At 43.3% G+C, this 26532-nt stretch overlaps 1 protein-coding gene across 4 annotated transcripts in view; it reads left to right on the forward strand.

Annotated features, from left to right (window-relative positions):
- Window positions 1-26133, forward strand: part of sobpa (sine oculis binding protein homolog (Drosophila) a) — a 41548-nt gene extending 15415 nt beyond the window's left edge. Inside the window, exons 3-9 of one of the 4 annotated variants that reach the window (XM_030116960.1) lie at window positions 1262-1471; window positions 4810-4961; window positions 5901-5924; window positions 6767-6790; window positions 16205-16300; window positions 21820-23875; window positions 25398-26133. In XM_030116960.1, coding sequence (XP_029972820.1) covers window positions 1262-1471; window positions 4810-4961; window positions 5901-5924; window positions 6767-6790; window positions 16205-16300; window positions 21820-23874 — 2561 coding nt within the window. In that variant the 3' untranslated portion in view covers window position 23875; window positions 25398-26133. The remainder of the gene's footprint in view (window positions 1-1261; window positions 1472-4809; window positions 4962-5900; window positions 5925-6766; window positions 6791-16204; window positions 16301-21819; window positions 23876-25397) is intronic. The other 3 variants (XM_030116962.1, XM_030116963.1, XM_030116964.1) reach the window with 3 other exon arrangements.
- Window positions 26134-26532: the final 399 nt, after the last annotated feature.

Genomic DNA, 26532 nt, shown 5'->3' on the forward strand with positions numbered 1-26532 from the left:
GTGTTGTAATGTAGCAATGTTAGATCACATTAATTCAATAGTTATAACATGGTTATAACAATATGCTTGCAAATGGACGCAAACATTTACCTAAGATGCGAATTCATCACTTCTGTGGCTACAGTCCACTGATAGTTATTGACGTTTACTCACAATTATTGAGATTCCCCTTCCAGTTAGCGTATTTGATCAGTGTGCAGATAAATAGTTTGCTGAGCCGTCAGCGCTGTGTGGGTCAGTCTGATGGATGATTCATTCAGTCAGTTTGTTGAAAGAGAGACGACGGTGCTCACATGTCAGTTTGGTCTGTTTGACTTAATCAGTCATCTTCAAGCTCCAGTCTCAATTGGAAGGGGATTTAAATTCTGGCATTTGTGCAGAAGTCTGCATCGCACCGGCTCTTCAAATTAAGCTGAACAGCAACAGAACAGCAAAATTGGTACCAAACTGGTCAATTTTCAAATATCTTGAGACATTTTTTTTGTATTTTGCTGACATTCGGGGCTGTAGACGCCCTTTTAAAAGAGATACGGAGGAAATAACATTAATTTAGACGTCTTTGGTGTCTTGCTTGACAGAATTGACACAACAGCTGTTTTCCAAAAATGCTGCTTTTCTGAGGTGTTTTCAGTCTGCAATGGTCGGCGTCATTCAAAAATCATCAAAGGGATTAATAAGTGGTGACTGCATGTGTAAAGTGAAGTCAGTGCTAGTTCTTATAGAAACAAACAGCGAATCATAGTTTGTTGTGGATCGGGCTGCTGACTCCTGTTCAACACAACAGTGAGTCGAAGGTGTTAAGGTTGACTCAGAATCCCCCAGATTTCTGACGAATCGGGCATCTGTTCAGCAGCTATTCAAACAAGTCTGATCTATTGGACTTCCCATTTAGTTAAATTCCAGATTTGAAGGATGTGCTGCTAAGATTTGACGCCAGATACTGCAGCGGCCCTTCAGAGGTCCGATCAGGGCTGTTTTGGCAGCGAAAGGGGCCGCAGGTGATCGTGGTGGTGTGACTGTGAAGGACCACCCACAAATTCAGCAAATTGTCAAAAATACACTCACAAGGTCATTTATTGAGCAGCTGTAACTTCATTTAGTTGGCAGATATGGTTATGTTTAAAAGCTAATTTTATTCCAACACTCTCCAGTATTACTGACCATGCATTGTTAAAAAAAATATGCAGTGAGTGTTGCTCATCAGCTGGTCAGTAAATGCTTTTTTTTTTCTTTTCTTTTGCCCCCCCCCTTCCCCTTTTAGAAAATTCATTGCCAAAAAACCCAGCTTCAGCAGAGAACAGCGAAGGCTCCCCGGATCGAGCCAACAGCTCCCACTCCTTGCCAGCCTCCAGGAATGGAGTCGCAGAGCCCTCCACCACGCCGTCCACCTCCACACCCGGCAGCAAGGAGCATGGCAACATGCCCATCATAGTTCCCATGATCCCCCCGCCACTGATCAAACCCCCTGCAGGTACACAACTCTGCTATTTGTTTTGTTTTGAAAGACTGAAGCATGACTTTCTCTTAGACTAGTATAACCATTGCAAAATTTGGAGGACTTGACCATGAAGTATTTAATCCTCCTGGAAACATCTGACATTGTCAAACAAACGGCTTGAATTTCAAATTAAGTGAATTTCGCTGAAATCCAATTTACCTCCGCTGTAATCGTTGCTGATAAAAGCGGGATGGCGTCATCAGGCCAAGATCTGACATGAAGTCCGAGGTTAGAAAGAGGTCCAAAGAAAACAATATGATATGAAATTTTAAAAATTCCACTGGAAAGGAAGCCTGCTGCAAATGGTGTTGAGTTTAAACTGCCGCTGAATTCCAAGTCTGCCTCTCCCGGCAAAAATAAGACCAGGAGCTCAGAGTTCTTCCTGCAGAAAGACCACCACAGCACAGTGCAAGTATGTCACGATCTGCTTCTTTTTTCTTAAGAGTTGATAGCTCACTGCACAATTCACAGCAACAGCTTGAATACGTGCTACTTTTTAAGCACAAAAAGGTATTATTAACTGAAGTGTTTGTTTTTGTTGCTTCGAACACAGACATTTTTTAAATTTAATTCAAAAATGTGTGATCAACACTGATGCAAAACAATTGTAAAACTTTTGTCCTGGTTTTGTGATCCCACAAATCGGTGAAGCTCTTTGAGAAACCAACCACTGACCGCAGATGTGTTCACCAAAAAATCTGTGTACCTGCAGACAGCAAGATTCCTTCTGCAGCTGCTGTGCAAAAACATGAAAAACCTAAAAAAAAAAATGAAACAAATGTTTATGTAGCGGTAGGAGTTTCCAGCCCTGCATTGGTGCCTAAACAGCCTGTGAATCAGGGAGAGCTGGGTGGCTAATGAGCGAGCTACCTGCTGGACACCTTGTTTTCCTCCACCTGCCCGAGTGTCAATATCCCCCCATCAAGTCTCGGAGGAGACCGTCGGCGCTCCTCGGCCAGACAGAGGGCTTCATTATCCCTTTGCGTCTGCCGGTGGACAGGAGGCCGGTCCGCCCCGGCAGAGGGGAGCGAGCCGCCTTGGCATCGCCCAAGAGGAGTCCCCGCTGGCCCGGCCGAGGCGGGGGGAAACAGATGGTGCGGTCCCACTTAAAGCCCGGCTCCAACCAACCCACCCAGCCAACACCTCCTTCGACTCGTCCCACCGCCGCCGCCGCCGCCGCCGCCACACATACGCTGAATTATTCATGTGCACCCGCAAAAAAAAAAAAAAAAAAAAAACAAACTCGACAAAGAACCTTTTGAGATGCAGGTACGCTGAAATATGGTGGCATTTAGCACCGAGGCTGCATAATTACTTGCATGTTTTTCTTAAGCCCCCCCACCCACCCACACAGCCTCCTTCATGCAGATGTGAGTGTTTTGAGATGAGCTTGTTAGGAGGTGCCAGGAAGAGAGAGAAAACAAAACAACTCCACCTCTTTGTCTCTCGGCGCCGATACGTTCGCGTTGGCCCTGGATTTACTTTGTGGCACTCGTGGTTGCGTGCAGTTTTTTTTTTTTCCCAGCCCTGATCCACCCACCCAGCCTGCTTAGAATCAAGCTTTCACTTTTTTTTTTTTTCTTCCTCTCTTATCGCTGCAGCGGGCATTGATCCAGGTAGATACTAAAAAAGGCAAGAGAGACTACAGGAATGAGACAAGAGAGAAAGAGGGAGAGAAAAAGTCATAAAATATGCATGTTGGGTCTGCTGTGCTGTCTTTAGGGGCCCCGGGGAGTTATTCCCTTAATTGTGAGTTAGTCTTTACTTAAAATCTGACGGCCCCGCAGATCCATTAAGCCCAGCACGAGGCGAAAAGCCTGGCCGGCGTGCGATAAGGAGGTGAGCGGAGGTGAAAGACTAATGGGCCTGCGTTTTTTCGCCCTCACACCCCCGTGCAGTCATAATGTGATAATTGGAAGATACTGGGGGGGGGGGGATCTCGGAGGATCTCTCTCATTTCGGCGGCCGGTGGCATTAAAAGCCCCGCGGCTCATCATCAGCTGCTGCAGCTCGCCACCAAAGAGGCATTTCGCCGCCACCAAGGGTCCGTTAAAATAATTTGCTGACCGCAGAAGCAACGCCGCCGTCTGCATTTGCATGAGAGGTTAAACAAGGGGTTAGATTTGTTATTGTGAAAAGGGGAGAACAGAGGGAATTGAAAGACCACAGTGTGGAGGTCAAGGGCAGATTTACTCAGAAATGTGTTTGAATTACATCCTGTGACACAGACAAGATGTAGTTATACTTTTTAATGTCCTCGAAAATGCTTCTTTTTTCTTCTCTTTGAATGTTGCTCTCAGTTTTGTTCCAAGGAAAACTTCTTACTCTCTTCCTACACAGTTGGTGTATCAAGTGGAAAAAAAAAAATGCTGACCTGCTGCTTGAATTCCACTTCGATATCAAAACTCTGCAGCAAAACAGCCGTTAACGTACAAATATACCCTTTAAAACATAAACACTGAACACTCCTAAATGTCAGTTTAGTTTCAGACACATTTCTGTTGTGTGATTTATTCTTATTATAGATTTATTTCTGCCAAAAAGAAAAAGAAGAAAGTGACATTTGGTTATTTCTTATAACATTTACAAATATCTGATGATTCCATTACTTTTATTAGAAACTCTTATAAACTATTTGAAATATATTCACAACAATTATATCCCTGACAAAAAAGCTACTTAAGCACATACTTATACTAGTGTGAATATTTGTAATTCATTATTTCCACTTCTTCCAGTCTGAATATGTGACTGTCGCTGCAGGCTGCAGCATTATATTTCCACTGTCTCCTTTATTCTCTCTGCCCTCAAGTTGTCTTCATCCTAATTAATTCTAGAAGGAAAAAAAAAAAAAAAAAAGCAGGAAAATGAAAGCGTGCTTTCAATTATCCTTTGTGTACTTTTCGGGATGAAGTTGTTTCCCCCTTGAGAGGCAAACCACCAGCTAACAGAACTTCTCCTCAGCCTTCGGGAGGAGATGCTGAACCTCGTCTGTCAGACTCTTCTCTCGGCACGTGGAGGTTTTGTTTTTTTCCCTCCCGGCCCGGCCTCCTCCCGCTCTGCAGCGTTTACCCTGTGGCACGGCTTCATAATAAATCCCACAGCGGTTTTGTGGTTTGAATTTCGAAAAGATTTCCTCCGCACCAGCAGCTGGGCCTAATCAGTGGAATTAATGCCTCTTGGCTTCGTGCGTTTAATGCGTCCTGTTGTTGCTGCTCCTTCTCTGCTGCGGACTTTTAAACTTGGGAGTCAGCGTGAAGCTGGTTTTTACACAGATCCCCGCCGTCACTGCCGTTTCCTCTCTCCTCCAGACGAAGACGCGTCCAACGTGCAGATCATGTGCGCCTGGTGCCAGAAGGTCGGCGTCAAACGCTACTCTCTGAGCATGGGCAGCGAGCTGAAGAGCTTCTGCAGCGAGAAGTGCTTCGCCGCCTGCCGCAGGGCCTACTTCAAGAGGAACAAGGTAAGGTGGCTTCCCGAGCGTCAGCTGGATGTGTTTGAAAGGCTCTTGCAGGTACAAAAGCGCCACGAGACAGCCAGCAGCCACATGTCCTCGTCTTCTGTGAGACCAGTAGGAAGATTTACACATTCCAAAATCAGTACTTCCACTTCCGACATTCAGTTTTTATCCCTTTATGGGCTGCTTGGGAGCTTAAATGACCAATCAGTCAACCTTTATTTATGAAGCCCTTTTCAGACAGTACACAGAGAACGAAGTGCATTATGGTTAAAATATATAAAACCCACAGACAACATTAACATTGTCAGTCACTAAATCTGTCTCATGTGTACTAAGGAGTAAAATCTTTATTAAATGATAAAAATCAAGTAAAGTAAAGGCACTGCAAGTGAGTTGAGTCAGCTATTTGCTTTGCTAAGAACCATTTCAGATTAAATTTATTGACAATGTAAAAAAATCAAATTTCTACAGCAGGTCTCTGCTAACCTACTCTACTTAAAATAAAGGGAAAACATATTGTAGTTTTTCATACTAATTTTTTTTAACATTAAAATGTTAAAAATGTTAAAATGTTATCCTTTGTCACATATGTCAGTAGTCAGGCTGCTGCCAGACCAGCTTTTAAAACACTATTCTCATCTTCAAACTGAATTTAAACATCAATCATCAAGTTTTTGGCCTTATATTGCAGGGATGTCCTTTATGTTGTAGCCTCAGGAATCATTAAGTAATTTGCAGCAATGTCAACTTAACAAGTTGCTCTTTCTGACCTGAACACTCTATCCATCGATCATCCATTTGTAAATCTTAAATTGGTCCACGAGGAATATTCAGACGAACACGTTAAAGCCGTCGGACTCAGCATGGAAGACTTGTTACTGTGTTCTCATTTGCTCTCAGTGACTGTAGTTAAAACAACCTCTTTTCTGTCTTGTACCAAAGCTGGGATATATAAGGAATTACGCCGTGAGTATGACGTGTTTTCCTCTCCTGCTTGTGTGTCCTGAAGTTATCCATCCAAGCATAATCACTTCCCAAGCACTGCACTGAAGCAGGAGCCAGATAGGAGTGCACTTTTTATACATTTCAAGAACAACTTATTTTTCTTTCTGACACTTTTTGCCCCTCAAAAAAAAAAAAACCAAACAAACAGAAAATCTATGCCAATGCTTGCAGTATCTATCTTTCCGTCTCTATCTCCACATTGCAGCTCATATCGTTGTGTTCTTACATTGGTAACAATATATTCTTGAAATGTTTTGTATCTTTTTCCAGCTCACGTTATCAGGCCAGCGGATCTGAATGTAAATGTCCAGTCGCTTCTGTTGCATTAGTGACACTTAACAGGTTGAATCATTGCTGTTTTGAGGCGTGAGCCTGCAATAAGGCAGCTGCTTCACAAACTTTTGATTAGAAAAAAAAAAAAAGCACAATATTTAGCTTGAAGAACAGCTGAGTGAAGTTTCATGACTTTTTGATAGTCTTTGTACTGTGAAAGGGTCGTAGCTCCAGGAATTATTAGACTAAATCTTCACTCGAGTCATAAAAAGGGTGCTTTAAAGTGAAATGTTGAAAAAAAAAAATAAGCAGCTTAAAAAGCCCTTGTTCCACACTTTTCTGCCTCAGATACATTCATCCAGAAGCCATTAGCAATAAATCTTGTTGCAGGAAGAACATTCAGGTGATTCATCTTAAAAAAAAAAAAAAAAAAAATAACATCTGAGTCAGCACGACAGACTTGTTACTGTGTTCTCATTTGCTCTCAGTGACTGTAGTTAAAACAACCTCTTTTCTGTCTTGTACCAAAGCTGGGATATATAAGGAATTACGCCGTGAGTATGACGTGTTTTCCTCTCCTGCTTGTGTGTCCTGAAGTTATCCATCCAAGCATAATCACTTCCCCAGCACTGCACTGAAGCAGGAGCCAGACAGGAGTGCACTTTTTAGTTCTTTTTCCTTTTTTTTCCCCCATTTCTGACACTTTTTTTTTTTTTATCACAAAAAAACAAAAAAAACAAAACAGAAGCAAGCCTCTACCGCGCCAACACTCGTTTAGCTGAAGTTTGTCGTTGCGGGAGAGGATATAGCGAGTTGGATGTTGAAAGGGTGACAAATGATGTGGCTGGTCCCGGTGATGTCAGGGAGTCTCACAGGAGGCCGGGTGACAGATGAGAGAGACCCGCCGAGCTCTAGGATCACATCAAAACCACCGGCTTTTTTGAACCGCGCTCTGTTTTTTTTTTTTTTTGATCTGGGAGCTCCCGAGGAGGTCAGAAAGAAAGCACTGGCAGGTCTGCGCCATTTGACACGCGGCGGAGTCGACGAGGCAGCCCCGTATCAATCGCAGATCAATGGCGGAGGCTGTAAACATGACATCAAATGAGGAGTCGATGTGAAGGAAGCTCCCCGCTATGAATATGTGGGCCTTGAATTAAATTAGGCACGTAAAGTCAACTCATGTATGAAAAGCAGTGGAGTCTTTACAATGAGCCACGGGAGCAGTCCGGACTTCCCGTCGAGTGCGTTTTGACGTCCAGTCCAGATGTGACATCTGGTTAAAACCTAATTAGCGCCGCGTTATGTTCTGACCTTCTGAGTGGCGTTCCTCTGAAGCACATTGAGATGTGCAATGTTTAAAAAAAAAAAAAAAAAAAAAAAAAAAAAACCACACACAAAGGAGCAGCAAGACTCTTTCCCCATTAACCTGCTCCAAACTTTTGACAGATATTTCAAAGCATGTCTTCGGAGTGCGCTGACAGCTCTTCATGCAAGTAGTAGTTGTGGGAAAAAGTTCAAACTTTCGAATTCCGACTGACAGACAGGATAATATTAGTCTTCCAGCAAATCTTTTACATTAGGAGTTCTGACACAGTAACAGTCAACCTATTGTTTCACAGGTGCTCCATTCTAACCTTTCTTATAACACCCAGACTTCCAACAATGCCCGTTTTTTTTTTTTTTTTTTCTTTTTTACCATTTAGTTACTGTATTATTCATTATTCTAATCAGGCTGCTGCTTCTTCCAAACCTCTTCATGGACTCAATTGTGCAATGTAATAATTTTTAATTAAGGGTTCCACTTCATTTTCGCCTAACAAAGCATGCGAGAAGCCATCCAGTGGTCCTCTGTTGATAATTCAGAACACGATTTGTGTGTGGAAAAATTATTTTGGACCGATTTGGGAAATAGCGTAGGCGGTGGTTGATTGTCTGAAGAGACGCAGCTGAGTTTTAGAGTGGAACATTGTTTCCTACATGCATGCAGCACCTTGGATTTGGAGGTGACATAGAACCGTTTTTTTTTTTTTTTTAACAAATTTATATAGTTCGTGTTAGCCTGATTTGTTCGGGAAAGTCCTTTGCTAGACCGCCGTTTCCTCACTATAGACAGGAAGCTCAGCGACGAGAGGGGGCGCTGGTGAATACTCACCGTTTGCGTCCATTTGGAGCCAGTGTGGCGAAGTGTCTCGTTCAAGGGCGCGACTCAGAGACTCTTGTGGGCGTAGTGGGTCTCGACCTTGTGATTTAGCTTTTCGCTGTCAGTCGCTCTGAGCCTGAGGTGTTCGAACTACAGTCTGTTGCCCGGTGTTTTGTGATAAGAAAAATTCCTGAAAAAAAAGAAGAGAAAGGAAAAAAAAATTGCTGCTGGTGACCAAGAATGTCCAAACTTTATTAAAAAAAAAATCAGACTTGCAAATAACTGCAGAAAATTCAGACAATTTCAGCGACTCCTGGTCTCAAATAGTTTATTGTAGCCTTTAAAAGCTAACAGCAGAGTAGATCAGTTCTCCAGATTTACAACTAATTTTAATGAACACATTTCAGTAATCGCCGCACTAAATAAATGTCATTAACCAGTTAACCTGTGACTGGTGGAAACAGCGAAGCTTGTTTGAATCGGTCGTCTCACATGTCGAGTGTTTGGCTCATCCGACAGCAGGGTTGCGCACGTCTGAGCGCCACAAACACAGGAGCAGACCCACTCCGGCACCCCGGCTCAGTTTCTGTATTTTGTCTGGCTTTTGCACATTCACGCAGGCCGTTTGTGTAAGCGATACCCACATGTTTCTTTTCTCATGCACCCACAAGGTTGGCCACAACAGCACAGCCTGCAGGATTTCTCCTTTCTCTTTTCCCAGCAGGGGAGGAAAAAAAAAAAAAAAAGAAATTGTCATGATTGCAAAAAAGAAAGAAAGAAAAAAAAAGGATCCCATGTCTGCATACGCTTTGGATAGAGGAGAAGAGACGTGGGGGAGGAGGAGGGGGGGGTGGAGTTGTGCAGGGGGTGGGCAAACAGCCCTGGCATTATGTTGCATGAAATATCTTCAGCTGCTTCATGCATGAAACCTGATCCCCTCCTTGGGTGACTCTGGCTGCCGCTTTCTCACACCCCTGCATAACTCCACGTTATGCGGCGCTTGTTTGTGTGCGGCGAGAGATGATTGATAGTTTAACTCAGGCTAATCACTTATGCGCCTGTTTACAGCACGCCTTAAGCCGCTGGATTAGTTTGTATGGAAGGTGCCGCTTCCTCGCCGCTCGCACCGCTCAATTATTCCGTCTGTCATTTCGCTCCTGCCTGCTCACTTTCATTCTCTCTCTGACTGGTCCTCTATTGATTCAGAGACACAGCTTGGCTCCTTTTTTCTTGTTTTGTAATGCACTGCGGCTCGGCGGCCCCCCGCGAGCGCGTTGCGCGCCGCTTCCCGCACCACGTGCCCGCAACGGCCGGTTTCAGCCGAAAGTTGTCTGACTTGTTAGTTGTTGTTTTTTTCCCCACTTTTCCCTGCTCTGATCTCGGGCAGGTTGGAGTGAGAATGTGAAATTAGTGATGGAGTGTGAGCTTCCAGCCGGTGGCTGCTCCACTGTCACGCGTTGCTTATCTGACTCCCACGCGCACGACGGTTAACGGGCGTGCTCATTGGACGGAGTGCCAGCATTAAGTGAGGCAATTAGCAGTGATGAATTACACCGCGATTGTGAATCGCGAAGAGAGAAAAAAAAAAAGCTGCAACTTGCAGTCTGTTTTTGCTTTCAGACAGTCAATTTTAAGTCCTGCACAAGAAAGTTTTTGAATATGTTGAAACACACTTACATTCACATCTAGGGCCAGTTTAGGGTCACCAGTCAAACTACTGTGCTTATTCAGATCTTCATAATTGACCCAAATAAATACACAACCAATAGGAATATTGCTGTTCCGTGTGTTAAGTCTAAAATGCAGTGGGTTCATGGTTTCATCATGTATTGTTTTGCTTTTTACATTTTATTGTAATGTTTTACATCGTGTTACATTGTAGCACGTCATGTTTTGTGAACTGTGACCTCTTGAACTTCAAAAACTTCCACATAGATCCTGAAGATCTATCAGTTTCTGTACATGTAGTGATAGTTTTAATACAAAACAGAATAAAGGTTAGAAATTCTTTGTACCTTCATGCAGATTTTCCTTAATTTTCCCTTGAATTTTAAATAAAAACTCCTATTCGAATGCAGGGCGCGTACGAAACAACGCGTTGACTGGAGCAGGGAGCAGGTAGAGAGGAGACTCCAGCTCGTGTTGTGTGGGCTGTTTCTGCCGCAGTGCCAAGCTTTTTGTTCGCACCATGAAATTCCCCCCCGGAGACCCCAGACCTCCATCAGTGTCTTTCCCCGGGAGCTCCCTCCAGGCGCGAGGGGGCAGAGTGCCGCTTCATGTCAGCCCAGAAATGTCACATCACCTCCATCTCACTCACACACACACACACACACACACACACACACACACACACTCACTCACACACACGCTCCCTGTGGTTGCCTTCCCGCTCCAGAAAACTCTGCAATTTTGACTTTGCATCTCCATCAGCTGCCTCGAAAGGCTTCGTGCACAAGAGGACTCAGGCTCCCCGCATGTGGAGAACTCGTGCGCGGCCGCTTGTGGAAATTCGGCGTGCACGACGAGGAGCGTGAAAGTGTCTGCTTATTGCGGCTGGGGCTCACTGGTGGTTCGGAAAGCCTTGAGGCCTGCCTGACACGGCTCCGGGGCACCGGGAGGAAGGTGATTATCTCATAGCTGCCAGCCATCCAGCTCCAGCGAAGACAAAAAGCTACTCCGACTAACTAGGCGTCGGCGTCGGCGTGCCGGCGAAGGAAGTCAAACTTGCGGCGTGTTGGTGCGACAGACACGACTCACACAAAAAGTGGAGTAGCAAGTGCTATTCTGTAACCTTACAATGCTCCGAGAGCAATTCAGCAGTCCACAATCCAGCCGGCGTGCCAAAGAGTCGTCGTTCTGTACTGGGAGGGACATTTCCTCCACTCGTTAAAAAGAGATTTAGCGGAAGTAAACTGGCTCGCATCGTTCTCTCTGCGAATGTATATGACAGCGGTAATGTCCGCACTGAGGAACGTACAGTGAATCATTCCTTTAAGTTCTATAATTCAGAAGTAAATTGCTCTTAAAACAGATATTCTAGATAATGAAACAAAACGGCATGTTAAAATGTAATATTACCATATTGGGAAAGTAATATATTACTTGCATTGGCCAATGTTTTGCAACCGTTGAAGGTAATATATTACTTTGCATTGCATTCACCGTTGCATTCACCGTGGTTAAGTTACTTAACCACAGTGATAAAATGAAAAGCTTCACAGTATATTTTATTTTATTGTGTTATGAAAATAAATTGAAAAAGATAAATTTTATAAAGCGAGTCTATATTGTAACGTGATAGGAAGTAAAAATTATATATTTTGTAGGTCAAATGTGTCAAAACCTGATGACATGATAGAATATTAACATGGTAAAAAAACAAAAAAAAATTGGATTAACATGAACAAAAAAGTATTAAAATCTAATTGAAAACAGAAATTACCACAAAAAAAATCAATGCAGTCCTTTTAATGTTGGAAGAAAATCATACAATACAGCATTTTATGCACATTTTGATTTGACAAAGTCTCAGAATAAAATAATGCATCAAGAAAAGTTGCTGTGATAAAGTTTGGATATGATAACATGTGAGAATTTATGATGTTATGTGCAACGTTTGACTATGTATCTGTAAAAAGTTTGATTATATTACCGTATTTAAATGTCAAACTTATTTATAACTCTTATGTTAGTATGATAAAATTTCTAGTTATAGCCTAACAACTTCACACAATGTTTTGTATTTTTTTCATATTTTCATATTTTAGATCATTTAATCATAATGTGAAAGATATGATGGCTGCATATATTCATGTTGTAATATTAAAAAACAACGTTATAATCTAATATATTGCTGTGATCCAGCATGACGAGCGATTGCAGAATAAAGTCATATTAAATCAGTTTCTAAAGTAAATGAATAGTACTAATAATATAAAATGTTTTGCGCTGTGTGTGTAATATTGCACTGATACACTTTTGTGGGTCCAGTAAAAATTACCACATCTGGAGACAGATGTGAGTTCAGTTTTTATTCTGTGGACCAAAAACTAAGAAAAATAAGAGTAATTTTTTTTTTTCCGCGTGACACACACTGAGTCTGAATCAGGTTGTGTGACGCAGTGATTTGTTGGTCAGTCAGATGCTCCGCCAGGACCAATACATCTGAACCGCTCTCTTCCTAACTTTAAAAGACAAAGACAAACCTCTCATTTTTCAGTTGTGTGCCTCATTCGCCGGCGTTCTCACTCCAGCGCCGCCACACCTTCATCTGCAGGTTTTCGGGGGAGGAGCTGCGGTGTGTTGCGCCCGGCTGTGTTTGTCTTTGGATTTGGACTCGGCTTCTTCTGAGCATCTTTCTCTTTTGGGGGGGGGGGGGGGATTTTTTTTGGCAGGTGATAGACAGGAAAAAACACACACACACATGCGCATGCAGTCACATGCACACACAGACACACACACACCTGGACGTGTGTGTGAGCCCAGATGGAAAGTAGCGCGGTGGCAGCTGGCGTGACGTCTCCCTCAGGACTGCGGCGTCGCCGGAGGGGGAGCCTGAGCGGACGCCGTCCTGCTCTGTGCTTCTCGTGAGGGAACCTGGGCAGGGTGGCAGCTGCAGTGTGACCGGTGTGACGGCAGGAACACAATATGGAGGCACAAAGAAGCGCGTTTAATATCTATCTATCTATAAATCTGTGTATTTGTCTATCTGTTTATCTGTCTATCCGTCTGTCTATCAGTCCATCTCGGTCGTCTCTCCTGTATGTGTCTGAGGCTCCCAGTGTGCGCCTCACGCCTCGTTCACAGTGCCAACACCTCATTAGTACAATATGCAAATGAACTGGCGCAGGGCCAGAGGGTCAGAGCACAAACTGGAGACAGAATAATAGCGCAACGCTGCATCTTTGTGTGTGTGTGTGTCTGTGTGTGTGTGTGTGTACGTGTGCGTGCGCCCGTCCTCAAATGCCTGCCGAGATTTATTCCTCTCCTCACCTGTCTTTGTCCCGCACGCCGGGTCCTCGCTGCGCGTTACTCGGGTCAGCCCTCGCCCACCGTTCATTTGCTGCCCTGACAGCCTCTAAATAACCGTCACCCCGACTTCGCCGCCCGCTTTTGTTTTCCTCCTCGGGTCTGCTGCGTTGTTAAATGTTTGGATCTACGTCACCTTTTGAACGGGAAACCCTACGACGCAGACGGGTTCAAAGGCAAAACTCGATCGATCCCTGGACGTGAAAACTGCGACATACACGCCAGCTTTCCCCTCTTTTCTTTTTCTAATCAAACGAACAGAGCTGGAGGCCAGATTATTCCCATCAAAAGGTTATAGGGAACATAATCTGAAAGGGAGGCACTCAGACCGCTGTAGGACCCGTTGGTTTGGTGATGAATGCACATAATTGAGGTTCAATCTCCTTCTCTGATAACAGTGTCTCGCTGTCCCGCAGCCGTGAAATATTAACTAATGATATCAAACTGAGGTCTACACTCTATAAAAGTACATTTCATTTGATGAGCCACAATGGAGCACTTTGGGATTGTGCCAGACGGAGTAGAAAGAAAAAAAGAAAAAGGCTCCTCCGATAACTTCTTTGTACCAAAATTGCCCACACCTGGCATAACAGCACCGACTGCTTCAGTTTGCACACTGCGCATAATGAATGAGAGCAGGAGAGGGGGCTCCTGTACCAGCTGCTGGGGGCGCTTCAAGGAGGTGTGCATTGTGAGAGGAGAGGAAATCCACTGCAGCTACTGTATGTGCAAATTAATCAGATGGCGGCGTGGAGAAATCCTGACAAATCATCCGCTCGGAAATTCAAAACATTTCACGACTGTTTCTCTTCAAATAGTGATGTGACGGAAAAACAGCGCATTTCCTCCTCATTACACCTTCACCACCTCAGGAACAACCAACTATCCATTCATCAGTCCATCCACTAATTCACGATCTAGCTAATAATTAATCCATCTGTCCATTCATTCATTCATTCATTCATTCATTCATTCATTCAAAATCCACACATTTATCATCTCTGCGTCAATCCTTCATTCATCATCTATTGATCATTCATCCAACCAATAATTTAGCTCTACCTGTGTATGATCCATCCATTCATCCATCCATCCATCCATGCTTCTATCCATTCATCTATTCATCTTTGCAGCCATGTGCTATTTTGTGTTGTCTGGTCATTTTTTTTTTTTTTTACTCGTAAGTAATCAGCTTCTCAGGGCTGATGTTACTGTCTTTGTGTTGCTTCTTACATCTAAAGAAAACTCAGCTGATTGTCGAATTCATGCCTTTAAAACATTTTTTAAACAATTATCTGCTTTATGATGGTTATTTCACTGTGTCCAGAGCAATCGAAATAATTCAGGCATTAAGAACAAAGCCTTTCCGTGTGAGCCGGCAGTGCGTTTATTCACATATTGTCCTTTACCTTCCTCTTTTGACAGAATGTTTGAGAATAGATGACCAGACATCCTTCTAAAAACAGGAAAAATCTCAGTTCTGATTTTAAAAGCAGCTCGATTTCTGTCAGTGTTGTTGGATATTTGATGTTTGAACATGACTATGAATTAAGCAGAGCGCAGTTTTGTAATTTTCAGTTTTTGTCCTTTCTACCTGTATTTTCTATACTCATATTTTTCGACTTTTCTAATTTTAACATTTCTCACAAACTAACTTTACTTAGAACAGTCAACAGATTTCTGCTTAAATCATGCACACTTTGTGCATTTGAGTTGTGTTATTCAAATCTTTACATTTAAAAAGATGTAATCCCAGGCTGGAAACATTTACAGGGGAATATTTTCTATTTAAAAGCATTTTCATGCTGTAAATGAAGAAAACTGTGGTTTTGTTCAGCTTTGCAATTTTCAACCAATTTGATGATATAGAGCTAATATATATTAGTGTTTGTGCTTCCTCATATCCACATATCTTTGTTATTTTCATTACACATATTGCTTTGGGTTTTTAAGCATCTCAATAAGTTCATTAAATAAAGTGTATCAGTAGTGTCATTCTCACTGTAACACAAATTTTCAAATCCCAGCTCGACACAATGTCCTTTTATGAATAGACTGAGCAGACGGCAGCAGGTCTTCATGAAATATGCTCCAGATGTTGTGTAGTGTTGCTATGACTACTCAAAAAAAAAAAAAAAAAAAAAAATCCCAAAAGATTTGCAGAGGTGAAATACTTAAAATCCTTTCTTCAACCTCAGTTCGTCTGGTACAAAATTTGTACAAAAAAAAAGAAAAAAAGAAAAATGAAGCATTTGTAAAGCTAGAAAACTAAATGGATCAAGTCTTCAGCAACCTTCCATTCGAACCCATTAGTGAACCCTCGACCTTCTGAAAATGGTTTTCTATTTATTGTTTAATAATAGTGACACAGCTGTCTTGCTTTGGTATGGCTCCTGCTTTTTACATTACACTCTCCCATGGTAAAACTCCAAGAGCTCTCATACCGACATCTGAGCTCCACATTTAGGTTGATGTTGCTTTCTTGTTCATTTCAAATATGGTAAATTGTTATTTTTTTTTTCCATAGATGAATGAGACCTTCAATATACACACAGCTGCTGTAGGAAACACCAGACTCCTGCGACTTCACATGCATGCTGCACTCCTGTTGATTGGTTTGTCCGCAAACCAATGACTGTTCACCCATTTTTTTTGTTTTTTTTGTTGTTTTTTTACAGCCACCAGTTTCTGTTCATTTTCCTCAGTGTTGTTTTCCATTTCTGAGTTGTCCTTGTTGCCTCTGTTCACCTGTTTATTTTTGTCCATCCGTAAAAAGAAGCCATTATTTCTCCCCCCCCAGGCGAGAGACGACGATGGCCTCGGTGGGAAATTACCCCAGCACAGCTTTACTCAGGACACGCCCAGGCTTGTCTTCAAGACAAACAGCGATGTGCTTGTAAGGACCATAACCCATTCAACACCAGATAGAGTTTAAGCTTGTTGGCTAACTGCACCAGGATGTTTTAATGCTGTTCTGTTGTTCCAAGTGTGTTATTTATTTATTTATTTATTTATTTATTTTTTTTCCAATGCTGATATGTGACTGGGCTTTTTCAGATTTGGGCTTTACTGTGAAATTTGGCATTAAACAACAGATTAATTCAGAAACTCAGCCCCCCCCCCCCAAAAAAAAAAAAAGAGAAGCTAATACACAAGTGGGATTTCTATTCAAAATTTAACATTGCACACATTTTTAAGTTTTCTTCCACAGCCAATCATTTTTGCTTTTCTCATTTCCATTATACATCATATTCACGGTGTTTTGGTTCTCTTGCATTTTATCCAAATTCATTCACATTCAAAGTATGTATAATTGAATGATTGTCCATTTATTGGAATGTGTTGTGTGATTTGTGTATTTTTGCTCATTCACCAGTATTTGTAGAGCTTGAAGAGATTTCCCAGTCCTTTACCTCACAGTGAAGTTCACAGGTAACTAGGGAGGGACTGTCGACACAAAATCTTCTTTAATCCTACAACAAGAGTTTTTACATTGCATTACATGCAAATAAGTTTAAAATATGCTCAAGGTTGTCTTCTCATACTTTGACTGCACAGTGAAGTTATTGGATAAAATGCTCTTTAAAAACCAGAAGATTTTCATAGTTCATTAGTTGCAGATTTTAAAAATGATGATAAACAGTGTTGATTACCCTGCTGAAAAAAATAACATCAGATTGATTTTCTCTCTTTTATGAGAGAATACGATGTGTTTTTTATTATGTTTTTTTAATAAGAGGCACAAGCAGGTGGGATTTGTTACATTTGAACCAGCTAATTTCTCCCTTTTTGCACGTATGGCTTAGAATTAGAGCTGGAATATGCTCGCTCGCTACAGGCTTCATCCCCGTATTTATTTATGAGACGTGGTCGCTCTGCTGCTTTCAGCGGCGTCGAGGCCAACAGAGACGTTCGGTCCGAGGAAGCTCAGCCCGCCGCGGTGACATTCAGCCACTCTCCCGTCCCATCAGTCTTTGCAGCTGGAGTTATTTTACTCTCCGTGTGAGCGTGAGCGTGCGCTGTGAAATATAGTGCAATTGAGCTTCACCTGGACAAGTGAGAATGGCCTTTGTGTGTCACATCCATAATGACTGATGGGACGGCCGGCTGTGATAAGAGCAGCCTCTCAGGGAGCGCAGTTCTCATCCTCTTTGGCTTTTATCTACAGTCTTAACTTTTCATGTTCGATTCAGGTTTTTAATGAAGAAGTCAGGTACTTACTGCAGCCAGAGTAAAACACCGGGAGAGGATATGAACCGGATATGTCTGCCTCTTTTTCTAGCCAGGTAATTATAACAATCAAAATAATGAATGAGGCCACTGTAAACGGATAGCTTGGCTAATCACTGTAATAAGTCCACATGTTGCAGATGGTCTGCTAACCATCCCCAAAGTTTAATTTTCTTGTGTAAACTTCAGTGTAAGCTCTACTTTGTTTTCCTTCTCCGGAGGACCAGTTGCTTTAAGATGACAGTCTGTTGCTACGTAATCTAGTTTGTGGATCGAGTCCATAATGAGACGGGTGCAGAGTTTCTGTTCGGCTCTCTGGCTGTTTTAGTTTTTTTTATGGACCCGAGTCATCGGGGTAGATTCTTCGCTGCAGATTGTTTTAAGTGTCGGATGAATTAACCATGAAAAGAAAACATTGGATACAGCACCTTGCTTCGAGCACCTGGTTCGTTTTTACAGGGTTTAAACCTTGTGTTTTGCACTGGTGCGATTACGACAGCAATCTGAGAAGTGTCAAAAGAATCACGTATCGTCCTCAACAAGCAGAGGGATATGGAAGTTGGGGTTAGGAGGGGGGGATCCGAGCCTCTCCCTTGATGCACTTTTCCTGCTTAACCCTCCTCTTTTTCTAAAGCCTCTTCATTTTACATAGAAAACCACTCGAGGCACCGCTGCCTCTTATAAAACATTACAATCTGTGTAACTGTCTGAAGCCCTTCAGCCTCTTAACCCTCCGCAGCCTCCTCCTCTTCTCTCTCTTCATTATATGAATCCTCTACATCCGCTGTACTGCCATTAAACATCTGCAGCCTCTTTCTCCTTCTCCTCCTCCTCCTCCTATAAAACCTGTTGGTTCACAACCGTCTTCTCCTTTTTTGCTCCTGCAACCTGCCTCCCGGAAAAGATCCCCGATCACCTTACCTAACTATTGAGTTCACACCTAATTAGGCAGTGATGCTAGTTGTCGTTCGATCTTCGGGGGGGAACTCTTGAATCCCGCTGACCCGTTCGGATGTGGCCGCCACGCATCTTTAGGAATGCAGTAATTGTTGCGACGTAAATGGTTAAAACACTGCCGCCATCGCTGGTTCGTTGGCCACGATGGAAATAAATGACCATAATTACATCCAACTGCAAACATCTGTGTGCAGGAGAGGGAGAGGGAGAGGGAGCAAGGAAAAGAGAAAGCACAACTCCATTAGCGTAATGCGCAGTGAAATTTCACTCACGGTGCAGAAAGTCGTTAAGTGCTCTCCATCTGTCTTTCCGAGTCGAGGAAAATTTCAGCACATTTATTATTTAAAATATCCAGGGCCTACCATTATCAAACTCAACTTGATGAGAGCACCTTTTTGACTTTTACTCAGTCATGCCTCATTGAATTAGCTTGGACTAAATGGCCAGTTAAACCGTTCGGAATCGGAGGGTCTGACATCGGAGCTCCTGCCGCTCCGTGTTTTAGCACGGTGGCCGCTGTGTAGCCCGGTGCCGTTGGCCTTAAATCCTCTGGCTGCTTGTTCTAAACTTCAGTCTGTGTCACTCAGTCATTAAGCTATCCTGTTTGAGAGACTCAGCTCAACCTTTCTGTTTGAATCAATACACCTTTTTTTTTTTTCCACCCTTTGGGACACAAGTGGATGTAAAACATGTCTTCCATGCAATGATGCTGATGTTTTACACATGTTGCTGCGGTGGGACAGCACGCTGTGGAATCCTGGCTGGTGTTACGATGCATCTGCCCAAACGGCCCGATGCGAGTCCGCTGTCTTTCAGCTGCTGCCAGACATGTCCCTGCCAGATAAACCGATGTTGCTGTGTAGCGTAGAGAATGAAGTTTATCCACCTTCCAGTTGCATCCCTCAACTCATTAGCATTCAGCAGGGGGGCTTAAGGGTCCGCATGATGGATGGATGTCGTTGAAGGGTCTGACAACTGATTAATGCCTTAATTATCTCCAGCGAGGACCTGCCACTCCTCCCGGAGCTGACAGAGTGAGCTGTGTGTGGCCTGACGAGTAACGCCGTGTTCAGGGCTCGCCCACTGCTATCTGCTCTACCAGGGTCACATCCATTTTCTTCCCCCCCTCCAGAAAAAAATGTGCACGTTTCGCACTGAAAAAAGGTGTGTAACGTTGATGAAACAGTGCGGCGGGGCGTTTTGGGATCTTTCCCACTGCGGCGACCCAGAAGGACAGCTTTCCCATAGAGCCTGCGCGTGTTTGGACCAGGCTGTGGGTTTTTTTTCTTCTAGCACACAGAAGAGATTTAACAGTGTGATATATAAAGAGATAAACAACACCCAACTGTGTGAATGAAACTGTGAGCTCAGAGTCCCACTGGGCCTGTGAAAGATAAGGATCTTGTAAATCTAATAGCTCCAGTGATAGTTGGAGAATAATTGCTGATTTAGATTAGCATCACAAGGAATTTTATCACTGGAAAATAATCTGGGAAAAAAAAAAAAAAAAAGCAAAAATTAATCAGATCATAATTTTTTCAAGCTGGAAATTGTAAATCATCTCAAAACATATCTGCTCAAAAAACAGCTGCACTGATGCTTAACTGCTTATTTTATCACATGTTGTGCAGGGAAGCTCATTCTGCCATCTTTGCTCTGTAATTCACTCCCGTCACAACCTCGACAGTGTAGCTGGCGGAGTAAACGTGCTTTTTTTTTTTTTTAAAGAAAAATCAAGCCTGATCCTTGTTGCCTGAATCACAAAACACTCCCAGATCAGTCACATTTTCAGTAGAAACCATGACTGTGTGTCAAGCCTGTGTAGAGGGGCTAATATAAGACTTGTTTTATGTTCAGTTTTTCTTTTATTATTTTGTATCACAGCATGCATCCATAAATGATCCCACATATTGCTTTGTGTACACACAGCAACACTTACCATGTCCCAAAGTAGCTGATTTCAATGTATCTAAACAATCTTATGCTCTCAGATTGACACCAAAACCTCTTGCTTGTGATAAAGATTCAAAAAAGCAGTGCAATTTCAGAATAACTGTTTTTATCAAATGCAAATGTCTCAAAGTTTAAAGTCTCAAGTCGTTACATGACTTAGCATCTGGCAAAACATTCAAACAATATGTAGGATTTAGTTTTTTAAGCATTCAACAATAAGTTAAAGTATTCCCCAGAATTTATAGAGACACACTTTTTGACATCATCTTAAACATGATTGTGTTAGCAGACAAGCCATAAATCAAAAAGTCCTGCAATATCACTCTACCATCCTACAAAATAAAAGGAAGCAGCACATGCAATGTCTGGTTCATAGGAATTCAACATAACATTACAAGGTGACAGATATCTGGCATTCAAACTGAAGACAGACTGGACTCTGCAGTGACTTACCACATCCACCCATTCCACAAATGTAAATCTCCACACTTTGTATGAGACGGTGCAGGACACATTTCTTAGATGCTTACAAAACTTCAAGTAATCCTCTTGAAGTTTACTTTGGGAAAATAATGCTGTTAATGAAAATAAATCAATGAAAATAAATCTTTCAATTTAAGCCAGTTGAAGGACATCAAATCCTCAACTTATTTCTATAATACAGTCTACTTTTCAGCATCAGATTTGTCTTTGCTGTGATACTTATTGACTATCTTGGAACATAATTCAAAATCAAATGTTGAAGGACTCTTGAGGAAACGTGTCGAGGCGTTGGGCTCTCTTCGGTGATTGTTGTTAAATTACACTACAGTAATGTGCATCGTGACTGCCAGCAGGAGGCGTAAATTTGTATTCCTTGTTGGACAGAGCGTTAAAGGCAAAGTTGTTTCAATAGCACTTAGCAGTTGAATGTCAGTATGTGCACAATCATTCCTCTAAGAGTTAGAGTGGAACAAACACAGCGATGCAGATGCAAGCTCAGACGCATGCATTAGATGAACTGAATGCAGACAAGTATGTTCGTACAGACTTCAAAGTTAAGTGTTTACTCTTGACATATCTGTAAAAGCAGTTACAAAAAGAGCTGGCTTCCCAAAAAAGAAGATTTTTTTTAAATGGGCTTATCTCCAGATGGTGTGGAAGCTGAGCTACGTCTCTTCCTGAGTACTTAAACCAAAATTGAGCTGTATCTCATCTAAACCAAATTAGAAGTCTTTTGTATACAGGTTGACAGACACTGACACGGTATATTTCTTTTTTTGTTTTACTTCGCAGGTGTGTGACTGGTGCAAACATATTCGCCACACTAAGGAGTATTTGGACTTCGGTGCTGGTGAGCGGAGGCTGCAGTTCTGCAGTGCCAAATGCTTAAACCAATACAAGATGGACATTTTCTACAAGGAGACCCAGGCTGCCCTACCTGGAGCATTGTGCAACCCAGGACACGGGGCTAGTGGGGAGGGCAAGCCAGAGTGCAGTGGAGGGGTGCAGCTGCTCACTCCGGAATCCTGGGGAACACCTCTAACGGACCTTCGACGTAAAGCTCCTTCTCCAGGAGGACCTTCCGGCACATGTACTTTGCCACTTTCCACTTCCTCTGCCACCTCGCCCTCAGACACGGCTGCTGTCTGCTCCCCATCGTCCTCATCTTCAGCCAAAATCCCAACACCCAGGCCCCACGAAAGCCCTACGCTTCCCCCGCCGCCGGTTCCAACTTTACACCCGTCGGTTGGCGTTCCCCCTGGTAGCCCTCCCATGGTGATGACGCCACGTGGACCCATGCCCCTGCCTCTGTTCATGGAGCATCAAATGATGCAGCAGATTCGTCCACCATTTCTTCGCCCCTCGGCGCATCCAGCAGGGCCAAACAGCCCGCTGTCAAATCCCATCATCCCTGGTATTGGCCCACCACCTCCCCCTAGGACCCTTGGTCCTGCTTCAAGCCCCATGCACAGGCCTCTGTTGTCTCCACATGTCCACCCATCATCCAATCCAAACCCTGGCATGATGCCCCCACATCCTGGACTTCATATGCCAGGCCTTCCCCCTTTCCCCCCAGTTAACATGATGCCCAATGGACCCATCCCTTTGCCCCCAATGATGAACTTTGGCATGCCATCCTTGGCACCATTGGTGCCCCCACCAACTCTTTTGGTCCCGTACCCTGTCATTGTACCCCTGCCAGTTCCTATTCCTATTCCAATCCCAATCCCCTTCAATCCCAAATCTTCCAGGGACCAACCTGAAAGCAGTGGCTCTGTCCGCAATGCCCCAGACCCTTCTGAAGGTTCAGCCTCTGGTCCTCACTCTCCAGGATCTTCTGGAGGTGACAGAGGGGAACAGAAGTTAGAGCCCGGTAATGGAGAGCGTGTTTCTCCTCTGCGCTCAGAAAGAAGCAGGACGGCTTTAGTTGATTTGACTGTAAAGGCGGAGGACAATTCAGGCAACCTTTGTTTAGCCAGAGGGCCTGCACTGATTGATGGAGTTATTGATCTCACTGTGGGCCAAAGGTCCTGCCAATCACAGGTCATTCAAAGGATGTTGCCTGGAGTTCAGGTCAAAGTAGAGACAGACGTTGAATCCCGATCACCACCATCCGTGGGGAGAGAAGGGAAAGGAAATCGAGATTGTGAAGAAGAGCTTGTGAACTCACAGGGTCTCCTCAGTACTAAAGAGCTGGAAGGGGGCACACAAACTAGCACACTGGAATCATCAGCCCTACCCTCCAGCAACATCAGCCTTTCTAGTAAACTCGATCCCCCAGTAAACCAGCTCAATCCTTGCGTCTCTAACTTGACAGCACCATCCTTGCCAAGTACAGTACGGACCCAACCTCTGCTCCTCCCTCAGTTCCAAACAAATCCTGCTGCCCCTTGTAATGTAATAGTTAATGGTACAGGATGGCATCCACTTCTCAATCCAGCCTACGAGTCTTGCCCTGATCGAGGAGGAGATTTGGTTAAGGTAGAAGGAGAGACTGGGGAGCCACCAGCCAATGGTGAGCTGGAGCACGAGGCACTGAAAGAGAACAATTGCTCGGTGGGTGAATGGGAGCCGGGTAAGCGGGTCTCAGCACAAGATGAGCTGGTGAACAGGGTGGAGGGGAAGCCAGATCCTGACTCCAACTTGGAGGAAGGGGAGCATGCCTATGCCTTGCCACTGCTGTCAACTGGTGGCTGCGTCGTCATCCAGCCCGTGCCAAAGCCCGCCGCCGACAAGGCGGCCATTCTGTCCTGCTCCATTAGTGCACCGCTGTCAGCAGCCGGGAGTCCTGAGCTGGAGCCGCCACTGAAGAGGAGGTGTCTGCGAATTCGCAATCAAAACAAATGAGGTGGGTTAACCCCCAGTGTTCTTCCTGTGAACAACTTATGGTTATGCTCTTGGCTTCAGATGAGATTTATTCAGTGACATTTTGTAATTCACAGTAGGGTGTCCATCACATTATCACTTGGGTTTGATTTTTTTTTTTCTTTTTAAATGTCTCTCATTCCCCAGATGGAGCCTTTGACAAATTCAGTCTCTCCCTTTTAAACATTTTCTTTAATGAGCTGTTTTCTTTTTCTTTTCAGTCATTTAATCTTAAAATCTGAAAAGGTTATTTAGTATTTATTATAATAATTTCTCAATGTGAGACTTGATTCAAGGACGATAAAGTTTCTATGCAAACTGTGCGGAGTCTGTCAAATAAGTGTGAAATTAAGAATTGCTCAAAAAGGTCACATTTTCCCAGGTATTAGTAACTCTGTTTTGACAGAGGTGCAGGTGTCTGAATGTGTCTGCATAAGACACATATTTGAAAGAAGTCTTTGAAGAAACAATACTTTTCCTCGGAGAAAATGAATCAAGTTTGAAGCAGATCTGCTTTGCATAAATTCCGTATTCTGGCTTTATTAGGTGTTGGACTCGGTAACTGATGAGAGCCTTCGGCTGTCATTCATTCAAGCAAGCGTTAAATTTGAACTTCTGGATCGAACAAAGAGACAAGACTTCATAAAGTTTCCTTTGCGATTCAGATTTTTGAATTCTTATCTTACTGGACCGCATGTTTAACCAACATATTAATTTCAAAGACTCATATTTCCACACAAGTTTGCGTGTTGCTTCTATTTCATCAGAGGAGTACTTGTTGCTTTGCTGTGAGTGGCAGATTACCTTTGTGAGCTCTGAGATGGAAATGGGAAGTCTTTCACGCCGGAGGATTTATTCAGCACATTAATGCTAAATTTAATGATGCTCTCGTCAAGTTATTAATTAAATGAAATTGTATTCAAGAGCAATTGAAGTCCAATTCAGGTTGTGGTAACAGGAGGCGAGTGCTCTGAATAAGATTAATTGGTAAGGACAAAAGATGGAAATCAAGCCCCCTGCTCGGGTGGCGCTGCTAAATGCAAACCTGCAGCTGCAATGAACATAAGTGCTGTGCTTTAATCTGCAGATATTTAACGATACACTATTTACGATTATTGATGTAGGAGATTGCAAAATGGTGAGTGCTATGGCTCACCTCTTGCTACTTGCCTGCGTTATCACTAGGCATTCATTATGAAATATCTAAAACATGATGCAAAATTTATGCCACCAGAGAAGCAGATGTTGAATATTTCATTCTTTATTTGCCCAAAAGTGCCCTCAAGCTGATGCTGATTGCATGTACCAGAGTGAATAAACTGCAAATTAAGAAACACTGCTAAAACGTGATCCTCAGTGATTCAAACATCAAAAATCTCCCTCGGTCTAAACCCAACAGGATCCTTATGCTTGCATTTACCTTAAAGCTTTGCTTGTGTTCGTGCATCAAATTTACCCAAAGCAGCCTTGACTCAGTCTAATTCTCCTCCCACTCTGTTTCACAGATGGATGCTCTGAGGACCGCAGTGCCATCAACGACACTCACTTGTCCACCCCCCCACCTCCGAATCCCACCACTCCCAGCTACACTGCTCACACAGACGCACGCAGTCCTCGCCCGCCGTCCAGTCTACCAGCACCACAAATCGCCTTCGACCACGGATAAGAGTCCAAGAGAACCCGACGACATGTATCATAATAGAGCAAACGGGACTCCTTTGTCGTCTGTGTAACAGACACCGATGGACTTCAGAAGACTGATATCACATCCAGCCATACTTTGAAGTAGAAATGATATATTCTTGCGACAGGAGGACTTTCACCCCGCTGCTTCTCTCCTCATTTAGAGACTCAGCCCACACTGCCCCCATGGAGTCAATCCATCTTCCCCTATCAAACAAGTTGTTTTCCTCGTACAGTGGAACGCTGTCACTTTTCTGATATTTCAAAGCCATTGCCATGAAATTAGCAAAGGAACCCCTTAGAGAAAAGCTTCAGTCCAACCGGGTGCGACAACACAGGTACAAGATTACTTTCAACACTCGATCACTAACATTTAGTCGGTAAAGCTGACAGAAAACCTTCCCGTTGGCCTTTGCTGATCTGCAGCCAGTGAGAAAAATCAACTTGCCAACCTTGGGATGTTTTCTGGGAAGGTCAAACTCATGTGAGAAATGTCCAGGTTCATCTATTCCATAGGGTGCAAAGACAAAAATCTGAACGTCAATACAACCTCTAATGTAATCGAGCGTTTTCAGAGAGGAGGAACTTTTCTTTAGTTTTCAACACTTAAAAGATATTACCTTTTTATAACATGGTTACACAACTGAGAACCATTTCAGTTTTCACCACTCTATCCACCATTAGCTGGCAAAACACAGCAGAGAGGAACAAAGTCATGTTTTTGTTTTTTTTTTTTCAAAAACTGGAAGCATCCAGGTGGATTGATCATGAGTTCATTTGTCCATAAAATCTTCCATAAACCACTGTGCTTTTTTTTCACCCCTCTCTAACATGATTTCATTGCATCTTTTAGCAGTGCAAAGGGAGACAACAAAATCAGGGAGCGGCCTTGGTTCAGGCAGATTGCTCTTGACAAATTAATTTGCCCTCAGGAGGTCACAGCAAAGCACCTGCTCT

The sequence above is a fragment of the Salarias fasciatus genome, chromosome 19, assembly GCF_902148845.1.
Source record: "Salarias fasciatus chromosome 19, fSalaFa1.1, whole genome shotgun sequence".
In the NCBI taxonomy this organism is placed as follows: Eukaryota; Metazoa; Chordata; class Actinopteri; order Blenniiformes; family Blenniidae; genus Salarias; species Salarias fasciatus.